Below are 15309 nucleotides of genomic sequence, written 5' to 3' on the forward strand. Positions count from 1 at the left end.
AGAGACCTTTATCTCTAGATCACTGGGGGCGACAATTTAGTATTGAAGCCCTTATTAAAATGGGGTAAAGTTTAAAATCTACATAACTTAACGTTGTTTGTTTGCACTACGCTTAGTTTTCTCAGAGCATCAGTAGTCTAGTTTTAGTTTACTTCTGTGATGTCTTGTTATTTAGGTAGGTTTAGTTGATGTTTGACCTGGAAAATATTGACAGCATATTTGAAACCAAGCTTCCTTCTTTTATATCGCGAATGTTTGTTTAATTCATTCGTACTCTTTAATATTAAATTCTTCAAGGGTGAATCATTCAAACTGCTAATATATTTTTAGTGAATATGGTGATATGCCTTTTAAAGAATGATATTTGAAGAGTTCGCAGGAAAAACGATGAATGTCACATTTCTGTTAAGGATTACATAATGATCTAATTGAGTCTATAACTACAAGATGTAGTGCTGTTTCTATAGAAAATAAAGGAAAGGATTACTGTATTCGTGGTGATAATTCTCCTTTTTACCATTTTTCATAAGAACAACATTAAATTTCGCAGTGATCCATTGAATTGGATAATGACATCAACCTTAAGAAAACTGTGACATTCATCGTTTTTCCCACGAACTCTTCATTTGGAACAGAGTTGTCACTATTCACTCACCTGGTAGACTGATCATTGAGGTTCTCTCTTGTTCTTCTTTCCTGTCTCCTATGAGATGAATGTGGCTGTCTCCTTCTCTCAATATCCCCATCCAATGGTTCTTCCTTTATTTTCATCTCCTGTGACATTTTATGTTTTGTGCAAGTCTTTTTGTGCATCCTCCCTTCTCTGTCTCTGCTGCTGTGGCCAGTCTCAGTTTTGTGATGTCTATGGTGGCCATGGTGATGACATTTGTGTCTACGATGTTTGCCATTATGTCCATCATGCACAATTTGAACACGTTCTTCTAAGTCTGGCAAATCAGCATGCTTGTGTTTTTTCTTCTTCTTCTTGGACTTTCTCGTTATGACTAATGATGAACCAGAATCGGAACTTATATGTATTGTTTCTGGACTTTTTCTTTTGGCATCTTCTTTCGAAAGAGGAAATGAATCTTGAATTAAATCACTAGATGCTTCTGATGAATCAGACCTTTCAGATGGACTTCGAGATCGTTTCTTTCTATGCTTCAATTTAGAAAATTCGCTTGAATCTTTCATTTCTGTTCTGTGAAACTGAAAAATAAGTGCAATTTTCATTACTTGTTGGTGAAATTTTAGCTGGAAGAAATAATGGCATGCTCATCATAGGATCATTTCATGAAAATAATGACACTATAGTAAAAAAATTAAATTTAATACTTTGATAAAATTTTGATTTGGTTAGATTGGTAATATGTTAAAATATGTTGACAACATTTTATTTTATCTAAGACATCATTCTTTTGTTATAACTGCTCCTGTTTTTCTCTGTGTGCAATTGACAAAGTTAATATTCACAAATTTGGGTATATAAAAGGTAAGTAATGTTATTGTTTAAGAGAGAGTAGACACTAAACTTTTCTGTCATTATATTCTTTAACTTCATCTGTATCTGAAGAGACAAACGATCTGTGAATATTGTTCACATGATTCAAAATTAAGACCTTTTTAAATAGTGGTTATATGTGTAACCTGAGTTATCAAAACATGCTTTTTTTTTTGTGCTTCAAGTTTAATAAATGGAAATGGTTCATGTAATGATTTGTTTAATGTCATTAAAATAATAACGTAGTGACTTACACATAAAGAAGAGACCTAACCTAAAATCAAACGCCTGAAATGTATCAATGAAATATATAACCTGAGTTACCAGACAAACTATTCATAGAGAATAATATTGATTTATGCCATATAATATATCCAATTAAATGAATACAATGTTCTTCTGTTAAAAAATGTATTTGATGTTTTTCAGTAGAGTTTCCATATCATTTATAGTGATCAATATGCCATTGACACCAGAGTCGTGCAGACTGGCCCTCCGTTCAGCACTGTCAGTCCCAATGCATAAGCAGCCCAGACCACCCAAGACCAACACTACTTGGCGCGGCTGCTTCCTAGCCCGTTGCGGTGGGCTTCGCAGCCCAGCTTAGCCCACCGCACTCCTCAGCACTCTTCTCAGCACTGTAGTGACGTCATCCCACCAGTTGATTGCATTCTACTGTTTTCCTGCTTGCGAGCTAGTTGTGCTTTCGCTTGATGTGTGGCATGAGCACACCGATCACAGTACAAAATTAAAATATTTTCCACTGCTGTCGAACACAGATTTAAAAACTATCCCTATGGTACTTTTTAAAATTTTAATCCGACTCTGCATTTTTAAACTTTCTGGCAGCGATTTTCTCCTTCACTACTTTTTCTCTAAAGAGATTGTATTTTAGAATGTATGTTTTAATGGCCGGTGTCTGTGATAAAGTTTTTCCGGGCTGCTATTACACTATCAAAATTTTTTGGCAAAGATCTTTTTATAAAATATATATTATGCAATATATGACAGTGTAATGGATTTTCTTTTATAAAAGTTCCTTTGATAAAAGATCTTTTATTAAATGTGAGTGCAGCTTGTTATCTTTGATAAAATATTTCTATACCGTGAAACAAATATGGCGGCACGCAAATATAACTGGACTGTTGCTACCACAAAATTTCTGACATCGGAGTATGAAGCAAATGAAATGTAACTAAATAATTTTTATAATATAATAATATTATATGGGCAAATCCAGAAATGCATATAGGGTGTTAGTTGGGAGGCCGGAGGGAAAAAGATCTTTGGGGAGGCCGAGACGTTGCTGGGAGGATAATATTAAAACGGATTTGAGGAAAATGGGATATGATAATAGAGACTGGATTAATCTTGCACAGGATAGGGACCGATGACGGGGTTATGCAGGGCGGCAATGAACCTGCGGGTTCGTTAAAAGCCATTTGTAAATAAATAATATTTTATAATAATTTGTATAACTTTTCAAGTCCTCTCATTGTAGCTCTTTCAATAAGTTTTGATGTATACCTCTCTTATCAGGTCTTGCAATCCATGGTGTAATAAACTTAACACGTAAATAACAGTATAAACAAATCGTAAACTTAACGCGTAAATATTAGTATCAACAAATCCACAGAACGCGTGTTCATTGTTGTGGAACAAATGTTAGGAGAGATTTGTTCCTAATTTTAGGTCATGTTTGATAAAATCTTTTGAAAAGATTTTATGTAGTGTAATATACCCCAAATCCTATCTTTTATCAAAGATCTTTGATGTAATATTTTATCATAATATTCTTTGTCAAAGAACTTTGATAGTGTAATAGCAGCCTCACAGAGACTGTATTTTCTTTGCAATGCACTATTATTTGGACTCATCTTGAAAAACAGAAATCAAATGTTTGAAACAGTAGCTGATCGTTGATCGAACTGTACACACAAGCACTCAATTCATAAGTAACTGATAGAAGCGGAAGCTTGGGCTCATGCTTTGAAACAAACAAGTTCACCGCACTAAATTGCTCCACAAGCAGACCGCTGCGACCTGTGCGGTGGTGCAGGGTGACAGCACGGGCTAGTTCCGTGCGACACTGCTCAGGCCGTTGCGGTCAGCGGTGCGAAGCCAGTGGGCTTGGACCAATCTGCACGACTCTGATTGACACCAGCAAAGAAAATGAAGAGGTGGTGACAGAAATTAAAGGTTGAAGGAAAATATGTCGAGTATAAAGCAGTCCATTCTGAAAAGCATCATCTCTTGACAATTGTGTCCTACAATTTAGACCATGGCAAGGAAACTGTTGTTGCATATACTGACAGAAATCTAGAAGGAATACCATAAGTTATTGAAGATGTGTACATTTGGTCTGATGGTCCAAGTTCACAATTTACAAATAAATTCATCATAGGAAGTTTGGCTATTCTTGGAAAATGGCATAATGTAAGAAATTGTGGAATTACTTTGCCACATTCCAGGGCCCTGTAGACGGAATTGGAGGTTCAATTAAGCTGCAAGTGAGAAATTCTGTCATAAGACGAGAAAATGTCGTAATAAATCCTAAACATTTTGCTGTGTTGCAAAAAAAGTTTCAGCTATAAAAGTCTTAGAAATGACACCTGACAACATTAAGGATAGGAACACTGTAATGAACTTGAAAGAAGTTTTTGATAATGTAGCTCCTTTTCCGGGAATTTCTAAAATCCATTGTCTGTGCTTGGAAGACACTAAACCAAATGGCTACATGTTAACAAGACATGCCATATCTGCAAAAGTGGCTCATCATAACAAACCCAACAAAAGAGGAAACAAATTTTACCAGGTGGTACATGGACCCTCCCGCCATGGTGTTGTGGTCTAAGGCATCCTGCCTAGGACTCACGTTATGGAATTTGCCCTGGTTCAAGTCCTCATGGGGGAAGAAATTTTCTCATGAAATTTCGACCAGTGTATGAGACCGGTGCCCACCCAGCATTGTGATGTACTTGGGGAGCTATGATAGGTAGCGAAGTCCGGTTACAAAAGCCAGCTATTATGGCTGGGGGAATCATCGTGCTAACCACACGAAATCTCCATTCTGGTTGGATGATCGTTCACCTCTACTTCAACATGTGGACGTGAGGCCAGCAGCCGGCTGGTCGGTCATGGTCCTTCATGGGCTGTTGTGCCTCAGATTATATGGATCCTACTCTTCAGAAAGTGAAAATGACCAAGAAAGTCCTATGGCCAAGAAGGAAGATATTGAACCGGAACCTACATTCTGGTTAAGTTTGATGGACCAAGGAAAGCCACATAGGCCTACGTTATATTATGGCAGTATGCCAAAGTGAAATTAAAATCATGTGTCTGAAAAATTTTGGTGATAACAGCATTCATTACAGGATTATGATTCAGATGTATCTTATTTATGTTTTACCAACCCCAACCTTGGTTATGCAGGGAAACAAAAGTTTTCTATGATTTCTTTGATATAATTGATGTACATGAAAACCATAACGTCAGTGAGCTTAGTTTTAAGAATGTTGACAAAACATGTAACCTGAGTTGCCATATTTAGTTATCTGAGTTACCATTAGTTGTTATATTTAAAGAGCCATTTCTTATGGTATATGCTTTTCATTCTTCTTATTAGCTACACTACGATGTTAGTAACCATCTAACACAATTTGATGGACTTTAATCTGCATTAACAGTAGGAATAGTAAGTTGTTTGAACTTCGAGAAACACAGTGTCATTTTAATGTAACCTGAGTTACCATACGAAATTAATTTATATTATTAAATTTACGATGTAATTACATAAATTTAATAGGCCTACTTGTAAAATTGGTAAAGAATCATTGAAATGTTATAAAAAATATCTTGTAATTATCAGAACTTGATTATTTGTAAAAAAAAAAAAAAGCTCATAACTTAAATTGAGAATAAAATTCTCTGCATGTAATATGAGCTAAGAAATTGCAAGTATTGTATTCATGAATAGATGTCTGAGGATCATAATGGGAATATGGTGGTCTAAGACCATCTCAAATAAAAATCTCCTTAAAATTACTGATCAGCAAGAAATATGGAAAGAGATCAAGTATAGGAAGTGGAGATGGATTGGCATGTGTTGCGGAGAGAAGAAGGTAATATCGCTAGGACAGCTTTTGAATGGAATCCACATGGGGCAAACAGGAAAGTTGGTAGGCCTAGAGTCATCTGGAGTAACACCGTTAGAACTTGGATGGCATTGGAATGAAGTCAAAGCTATGGCTAAAAATAAAGATGGCGTGTTTTCACAAGGGCCCTATGCTTCCCGGAGGAGTGAAAGAACTTTACTACTACTACTACTAACTTGAGTTACCATGGAATGGCCCATATAGTAAGCATCAGCCTAGATCATATATACCCAGATTGCTCGGCATTATAGGTTTTCATGGTAACAACTTTTGTCAGGTTTACTATGCTGCCATCTAATTGTTACATAAGGAGTCACGTCACAACTCCCATTTGAATTGCATTAGCAACTGTACTGCCATCTCGTGTTCGTTTACGGCAGACGAGTGGTGATCCTGACAGCTATTCTCTACAAAGTGCAACTGATTTTAACATAGGAATGAGCAATCTATATGTGATCTCGGGCATCAGCCAGACCACCATCTTCCTGCAGCAGAGGTCCAGGGCACATACTTTCCCATTAGAGTGTAAGAGGCTGACAATTTGTCAATCATAAGGAAATGTTGAAAATTTAATTTAAATAGGCTATATGTATATATTTGATAATGTTTACTTCCATTGTGGAAAGGTGGCCTGGCCGATAGTTATTACATCATTCTCAAACACGGTAAAATAATTATTTTTTTTTTATTTGAAGGTTGGCGATGAAACAGGATAATTATTTATTAATTTTTCTGATAGTACGTTTCCTCGATGAAATTTATTCAGAACTCCTTGATATGACTTGAGGAATACACACAAATTACCAAAATTGAGCAGAAAGCAATAATTTTCATTGTATCTAGTTAGTATTTATGACTTGGATAGACTTCAAAGTATGTAATATAGCTGACATGGGGTGACTGATGGTGTGTTAGTCAGTTTATCATATTTGGTACATATTAGTGGTAGTGTCTGATCGTAGGATCGTGTTGCACTGTGTTCGATCTTCTGCCAGCATATATTTTCGTAAATATTGTGACTTAAAGGTTAGGTTAGGTTAAGTTAGGTTAGACTGGGGGGTTGACTGATAATTGACATGAGACCGAGGAATGTCACAAGGTTAGAGTGAGTTGATTGAGGGTGATAGCTAAGTGACATGAGGTCGAAGAATGTGACAAGATTTAGCCTAGATGAGGGAATAAGTGAGTTATAGAAGACCGAGCACTGTGACAAAGTCGAGTGGGTTAGGTGAGGGGATAGCTGAGTGATGTGAGGCCGAGGAATATGACAAGATTAAAGTTGATTAAATAAGGGGTGGGTTAGTTAAAGAAATACTAAATGACGTGAGGCCGAGGAATGTGACAAGGTTAGTGTGTTAAATGAGAGGATATATGAATGGTAGGAGACAGAAGGTTGTGACAAAGAGTGGGTTCGGATAGTTAAGTGATATGAGACCAAGGCCTGTGACAAGGTTAGTGTTATTTATTGTTGTTTTCTGCTCAATTTTAGTAGTTTGTACGTATTCCTCTAATAAATCAATTTCGATAAAATGCGCCATCAGCTAAAGTGTTGCATCATTCGCACATTGTATTGTGACATAACGTTGTTTAACATATTACGGAACTAACATAACATGACAGCTTCTAACCTAACCTAAATGGAAGTCATACAGAAAAGTGGAGAAATAGTGGACAGGAAAGATATCGATAAAGTAAATAAAAGTGACGTCCACAGCTGTGAAGTAATGCTTAGCACAGCTGACCGTGAAACAAGCGGGCTCAGATTTAAATCCTGGTTGGGTTATTTTCCGGGGTTTTCTCTCAACCAATTGAAGCAGAATTGCTGGGTAACTTTCCGCATTGGACCTCGGATTCATTTCGCCATCATTAATTCACATCATCATCATCATCATCATCATCAAGGGCGCGCCCGTTAGACTACCCAATCATTCACAGAATAGGAGTGGTAAGCACAATAAGCTTCAGGCTGCAGTGCAAGCCACCGTACAAGAGAGAAAAAAAATGCGACAACGAATACAAAGTGCGCAATCATTTTAACACATGCAGTGAATACCTAATGTTAGATGTAATGGCTACATACCATCTCTTAGTGTTATTATGAAAGCATTTACGTACCTTTCTTTACTAGGCCTATGAACTTGTATTTTTTATGAACATTTTACATACATTCATTATTCATTTTACACACAGATTAACATTCAAGTCAACATCATCTCATTAACACTGATATCAACGTAACCTTATTAAATAAAAGCATAAAAACCTTCTGAAAAGATACAAAGACAATGATTAAATCAATTGGGTACACCGTCAATTCAATGAGTAGGCCTAATCTCCTAATCGGCCACTACTGTTGAGCTGTTCTAATGCAACAACATTTACAGTTACGATTAATTTCTACAACTTCACGGATGGAAATAATAATTATAATTATCACTTTCAGTAAAAGTGTAGAGATGAGGAAATACAACGTACTTTTATGTCTAGGAGACCTTGAACTAGGTCAACCAATTTTATGTTAAGAGCTTTAAATTAAGTTACAAGACAATCTTTGTTACTATCATTATAAACTTTCAGTCACAGTCAAAGTAACCAATATTTCCTGTCACGATGCACGTTTATAAACCAAAATTGAAAAAACACAGAACTTAACCTTACGTTTCAATTAATAGGATAGTAAGACAAGGATTTAAAGCAGATAATTATAACCATAGTAGGTTAAAATACATTTCATATTATAACACTACTTTCTGCCTATACATCACATTCCGAAATTGCACAAGCACAATAAATATCCATATTTTCCCTCAAACAACAATACTTCATTTACGTTTTTCGACGTTCATTCGGTAATTCCACAGACACGGCCAACTTGATGCTCGCTTCGCTTCTCCATGGATGAATATATATTTATCCATGGCTTCTCCTTTACCGGCACTGCCATCGTGATCTAGACCAGGCCGTAATCACTGCCATCGTGATCTAATACAGGCCGTAAGGCAGACCACGTGACTCGCTTAACAGCTGATCGCGAAGGGCGGTCTTTCAACCATATCTATTAGGTGCAGTACATGAAAAATAACATGTATTTCTCTTAAATGCAGTGTAATTGCGTCAGTAAAATTTTAAACAGTGATTGTGAGACACTTGAGACACAATTCACTTGCAACGTAAGGTATAATATTATTTTTGGTGTAAAAATTACGTTGTTGCAGGCAAAGTTCGTATGTGTAATACCTGCCTTTATTTCGATTAAATATTGTGCCCTTTATGTGGTTAAGTGAATTTTTGGTGTTATAAACAATAAATATGTGTAATAAATAATATACATGTGAAAGTGAAACATTGACTGGCATGTAAAGTAAGTTGTGATTAGGCCTAAGTGCAGCGTTACTGATGTTACTCTTGTCTAATCCATTATTGTTAGTTTACCGTACGGTATTTGTTTTATTAAATTTAAATTATTGCGCCCTTTTTATTTGTGTATAACCTACATTATAAATAATACATCGTTTGATAATATATACAATTTGAACTAAAAACGAGATACATATAGTATATTACGAAAAATTATACCCTACAGTTTTCATTACTGTTACGGTATCTAGAATTGTAATTAGTTGAAATAAAGCACTCATGCTTCATTACGAAATTCTTGCACATTCATTTATGCACGTTTCAACAATTTTCAGTTGCATCGCACGCATATTTTGATGTGTTGAAAATGGGCTATAGGTTATGTTTATTCTATCAGTACTTGTCTTATTTCCATATTCGCAATTATGCATTATAATTAAGCATAACGCTACGTATAACTTATAAATGCAATTTGTCTACACTTCAAATGTATTTATTCGTTTCAGACGGTACTCCAGTCTGAAGTCTGATTAGTTTAATATGTTACTAGGGCTAAACTAGCGCTGAGGTAGTTCCCTTCGTATTCATACATCTTGCATATACAAATTAGTTCGGTTCGTTCAGGATTTTAATATGCCTTGCTTATAGGATCAAATGCATCTCCACAAAAAATAAATTCAACTGTTTTCAGTTCAGAAATTACCGGAACTATACCTCAGCGCTACTAAGTAATGTACCGTATATACATTTCATATGAGGGACTGTGGTGAATTTTCTACCTATAAGTAAGGACGGTAACCGTGTTCTGAAGTTTATCCTAAAAATATATTCTTCTTTATTAAATCTCAAAACCGTTTTCGTTCTCAACTTAAGCCTAATATGTTGACGCAGATAGGTTATGTTAACATGGTAAATTCTCTTCACATAAAAATAACACAGTTTTATTTATTATTCCTGCCACATTATGCAACACATAAATTGAACTTATGCACATATTACATTGAATAAAAATTTAATTGTATTATTTATTTGTTCCCTACTTTACTGGGTTGTAATGAATTGTATTTATCTAACCTAACAGATTAACACACAACTGTACATACACTAATTTCATAGACGGGACTGTGGTAAATTTTGTACATACAAGTAAGGAAGGTAGACGTGCTAAATTAAAATCACAATATAAATAATTCTTCTTTATTAAATCTCAAAATAGCTTCCATTCCAAACTTAAAATGTTGATGCAACCAGGTTATGTTACCATGTAAAACTCCGTTCACATTAAAATAACACAGTTTTGTAATTATTTCTGCAACATATTATGCAATAAGAAGTGTGAAGGGGTCTTATACACACATTACACTAAATAAAATTGAGCGCCGACACGCTATAAAGTAATATATTTCACTCAGCTCCGTATACTCAAATAGAAAAGCCCGACTCATCGAGTGACGTCACATAACCTGCATTACGGCCTGGTCTAGATCACGATGGCAGTGCCGTAATGCTGGATGTGTGACGTCACTCGATGAGTCGGGCTTTTGTATTTGAGTATATGGAGCTGAGTGAAATATATTACTTTAATACGTGTCGGTGCTCAATTTTATTTAGTGTAATGTGTGTATAAGATACGTTCACTTCTTATTGCATAATATGTTGCAGAAATAATTACAAAACTGTGTTATTTTAATGTGAACGGAGTTTTACATGTTAACATAACCTGTTTGCATTAACATTTTAAGTTTGGAATGGAAGCTATTTTGAGATTTAATAAAGAAGAATTATTTATATTGTGATTTTAATTTAGCACATCTATCTTCCTTACTTGTAGGTAGAAAATTTACCACAGTCCCTCCCACAGTCTAATAGATACAGTCACGCAACTCATACGTGTAAAATATGCCAACATTTGACAGCTGGCGCAACAGTAGCCCTCTAGCGGCAGGCAAGTTAAAAGTGTGCACACGACATATGACAACACATCAGAAAACGGGTTTTGCGTAATTTATTTTATATGTTTATGCTATACAATGAGTGTATATGGTTCTTATTAATTCTACTTTAGAACCCTGGAAGAATTTCACACGCAGTTAATCAACAAGTTTCAGAAGCTGGGAATAAACGTAATTCTTTCTGCTCCTTACAACTGAATCATGGCCCTGATCACGTATCATGGTTTGAAATAATATAATTGTTCGTGCGTGGTCGGTTAATTCAATTCATTCCTAAATATATTTATGAATCATTACAACTTTGTATTTCCTGTGAGAAGAGTAAAAATTAGTAGCTTCAAAATTGTAGGGCATATCTCGTAGGGTACATCGCGTGGTGAACTCCTCTCCCTATTTCCTGAGAAATTAACGATTTTGCATACCGCAAATTGGGGTAAACTCGACCGCTGAGGTATACTTGAAAATAAAGAAAAGGGAGAATTTAAACATTAGTATGAAGTTCATTATTTTTCCATTTCTTAAGAGCCGGTATTTTCTTTATTATTTCGAGTCACAAATAGTGCTGATGTTATGGTTTAAATTTTTATGGAAAGTTTACCGCATTTTACATTACATTTACAGTTTTCACACATAATGCCTAATTTTAATTTACCCTACCTATATAATACGTAATTTACATGCAATTACTGTTAATATGACGTAGGTGAGAACAAATAAATGAACACAATTTTGTTGAAAAAATTGTAACTTCAATTAACTCAGAAAATGTAGGCCTAATTTTATTTTCAGAGCAGAAGTGGTGTAAGTTAAAAATGGGTAATGAGGGGTTAAAGTAAATATTCTGTAAAATACAGCGCAAAGTGGCAGTTAATATTGAATGTATTTAAACTATAAATAGTCAGTGAATAGTACGAAGGATATATTAATTGCTACTTTGCGCTGTATTTTACAGAATTTTTACTTTAAACCTCATTACCTGATTTTGACTTACACCACTTCTGCACTGAACGGCTCAAATAATCACTGGGAATGTAAAATCGACACCAATAACAGTCATGCAAATTATTACAGAAAAGATTGCTTTTTATATTAAATTTAAAAAGGCTCTTTTATTTCTTGATAACTTAACACGTCTGCCACATGAATCTACACCAAACACATCAGAAATTTATCGACACAGTCGGGATTTATTCAGGAAGTGAATATTTTGCAAAAGGATTACAATACTCCATGAATTCTTGCAAAATTAACACCATGATACCTACTTGAATGCTATATAACATTCTTGAAAAATATAAAGAAAAAAACACGAATACAAAAATTATGGAATTACTTGCATTAAAAACTGTAGATATATTATCCAAATTCGGAATGGTTACACACTTACACATATGATCCCTGCAAAAAATAATATACTGTAACAGGTATTTACTTTGTTTTTATTTAAACTGTCCTTCCTTACATACAAATAGGTAACTGATAAGTAATAAATGTTTTATAGAACACAATACGTAGGCTACCTACAACTTGGATTATTGGTTATGACTGGGTTATGATTTTCTCTTGGTCTTTAAGGGAATCTGAAGAACGACAAATTTGGAGATTTAAACTTGTAGTTACTGCAATTTTCGTCATTGCACACATTGCCTTTATTCCGAAGCATGATTAAAACGTTATTATGACATCTCGCATCCCTTTAAAGCACGTGCTGGGTGTATCAACCCTATGATCAGTGCCTTGCCTGCCGCTTGGGCGCTAGTGTCGCGAAAGTTGGCAAAAAAAGTGTTGAAGTTGCGCGACTGTATATATTAGACTGTGGTCCCTCCTATGAAATTAGTGTAGGTACGTACGGTTGTGTTACCGTACTTCATCTGGTAGGTTAGATAAATAGAATTAAATACGACTCAGTATAGTTGGGAACAAATAAATAAAACAATTAAATTGTTATTCAATATAATGTGTGCATAAGTTCCATTTATTTGTTGTATAATGTGGCAGGATTATAAAACTGTGTTATTTTTATGTGAAGAGAATTCAGCATGTTAACATAACCTATTTGCGTCAACATTTTAAGTGAAAGTGAAAGCTATTTTGAGATTTAATAAAGAAGAATATATTCAGGATAAACTTCAAAACACGGTTATCTTCCTTACTTAAAGGTAGAAAATTCACCACACTCCCTCCTATGAAATGTACATACGGCTATATTATTTACTAGCGCTGAGGTACAGTTCCGGCAATTTCTGAACTGAAAACAGTTCAATTTATTTTTTGTGGAGATGAATTTAATGCTCTAAGCAAGGCATAATAAAAGCCTGAACTAACCGAACTAATTAATATATGCAAGGTGTATGAATACGAAGGGAACTACCTCAGCGCTAGTTTAGGCCTGGTAACATATTAAACTAAATCAGACTGGAGTACCATATGAAACGAATAAATACAATTGAAGTGTAGACAAATTGCATTTACAAGTTATACGTAGCGTTATGCTTAATTATGATGCATAATTGCGAATATAGAAATAAGGCAAGTACTGATAGAGTAAACATAACCTATAGCCCATTTTCAACACATCAAAATATGCGTGCGATGCAACTGAAAATTGTTGAAACGTGCTTAAATGAATGTGCAAAAATTTCGTAATGAAGCGTGCGTGCTTTATTTCAATTAATTACAATCTAGATCTGTAACAGTAATGAAAACTGTAGGGTATAATTTTTCGTAATATACTATATGTATCTCGTTTTTAGTTCAAATTGTATATATTATCAAACGATGTATTATTTATAATGTAGGTTATACACAAATAAAAAGGGCGCAATAATTTAAATTTAATAAAACAAATACCGTACGGTAAACTAACAATAATGGATTAGACAAGAGTAACATCAGTAACGCTGCACTTAGGCCTAATCACAACTTACTTTACATGCCAGTCAATGTTTCACTTTCACATGTATATTATTTATTACACATATTTATTGTTTATAACACCAAAAATTCACTTAACCACATAAAGGGCACAATATTTAATCGAAATAAAGGCAGGTATTACACATACAAACTTTGCCTGCAACAACGTAATTTTTACACCAAAAATAATATTATACCTTACGTTGCAAGTGAATTGTGTCTCAAGTGTCTCACAATCACTGTTTAAAATTTTACTGACGCAATTACACTGCATTTAAGAGAAATACATGTTATTTTTCATGTACTGCACCTAATAGATATGGTTGAAAGACCGCCCTTCGCGATCAGCTGTTAAGCGAGTCACGTGGTCTGCCTTACGGCCTGTATTAGATCACGATGGCAGTGTTACCGGCCTTGTAATCGAGAATGTATGAAATTTCAGCCAGATGGCACTGACTGCCAAGGAGCGCTGAAGAGTGTGTCATTGTTGTATTACAGCTGCTTGCATATAGACTGAAACCGCGTAATCTGAATTTAAAAAACTAATTTAGCTTGTTAATTGAGTGTGTTTAGCATTGTATGTGTTAATAAGCGTTAGATATTGTTTTTATTTGTTGTATAATATTAAGAAGAGAAACTTTGTGTAAATAGTGAATACAGTTTTATTTTAAAGGACAGACTAGTATCCAAACATTGAGATTGGTATTATTCAATAGTTTAATATAATTACGCGTTTTTTTTTTCTTTTTTATTTTACATACCGTGCTGTCTTTCAAATTACGCAACATAGATCAAGGTTCCCCGCAAGGGGATTCAAATTCAGATGTGAATTCGAATCAGCTTCATGGTGTTGAAGACGATACTTCTCATCTTGTCTTATTAAGAAGTCAAAAACCAAAAATTTATCTCACGGCTAGAGGGCAGGAAGTTATGCCCTTTCCAAAACTAAATAGTAAAAAAGATAAAGTGAAAAGAATGCTTCCAACTGACGAAGAACACCTTCAGAAATATAAACGCATCACAATTACAGAAGCGACTATGAGGACAGCTTCAAACCAAATCCCCACTACAACAAACTCGGTCGTAATACCAGGTAACGAGATCTGATCTGAGAACCACAATCCTCCAACTAATTCCATTTCTACCAAAGAAAGTCACATTGTAGCTGCCGTCCCTACACATAACTATTATGATCCACTTAATCAAATTGTAGACGAAGAAATGCAAATAAATGAATTAAGTACCATAAACGAAGATTACTCTCAAAGCAATGACAAACAGAATACGAAAAGATTTCCACCTGTTATAGTTCCAACTCTTCCAGCCCATAATAACAACTACTTCGAATATCATAGGCAACTTGAAAAGGAATTAGGACACACTTTTAAAATAATTTACCATCAGAAACGAGGAACAAAATACCATGTTA

The 15309-nt window shown here is 34.8% G+C and overlaps 1 protein-coding gene across 4 annotated transcripts in view; it reads right to left on the reverse strand.

The window, feature by feature from the left end:
• LOC138705108 (smad nuclear-interacting protein 1) overlaps positions 1 to 8619 on the reverse strand; it is a 41411-nt gene extending 32792 nt beyond the window's left edge. Inside the window, exons 1-3 of one of the 4 annotated variants that reach the window (XM_069833742.1) lie at positions 8314 to 8530; positions 7771 to 7878; positions 656 to 1209 (exon numbers count right to left, since the gene is read on the reverse strand). In XM_069833742.1, the coding sequence (XP_069689843.1) occupies positions 656 to 1194 (539 nt within the window). In that variant the 5' untranslated portion in view covers positions 1195 to 1209; positions 7771 to 7878; positions 8314 to 8530. Of the gene's footprint in view, positions 1 to 655; positions 1210 to 7770; positions 7879 to 8130; positions 8291 to 8313 lie in introns of those variants that run through there. The other 3 variants (XM_069833743.1, XM_069833741.1, XM_069833744.1) reach the window with 3 other exon arrangements.
• Positions 8620 to 15309: the final 6690 nt, after the last annotated feature.

Source organism: Periplaneta americana, chromosome 8 (assembly GCF_040183065.1).
Source record: "Periplaneta americana isolate PAMFEO1 chromosome 8, P.americana_PAMFEO1_priV1, whole genome shotgun sequence".
In the NCBI taxonomy this organism is placed as follows: Eukaryota; Metazoa; Arthropoda; class Insecta; order Blattodea; family Blattidae; genus Periplaneta; species Periplaneta americana.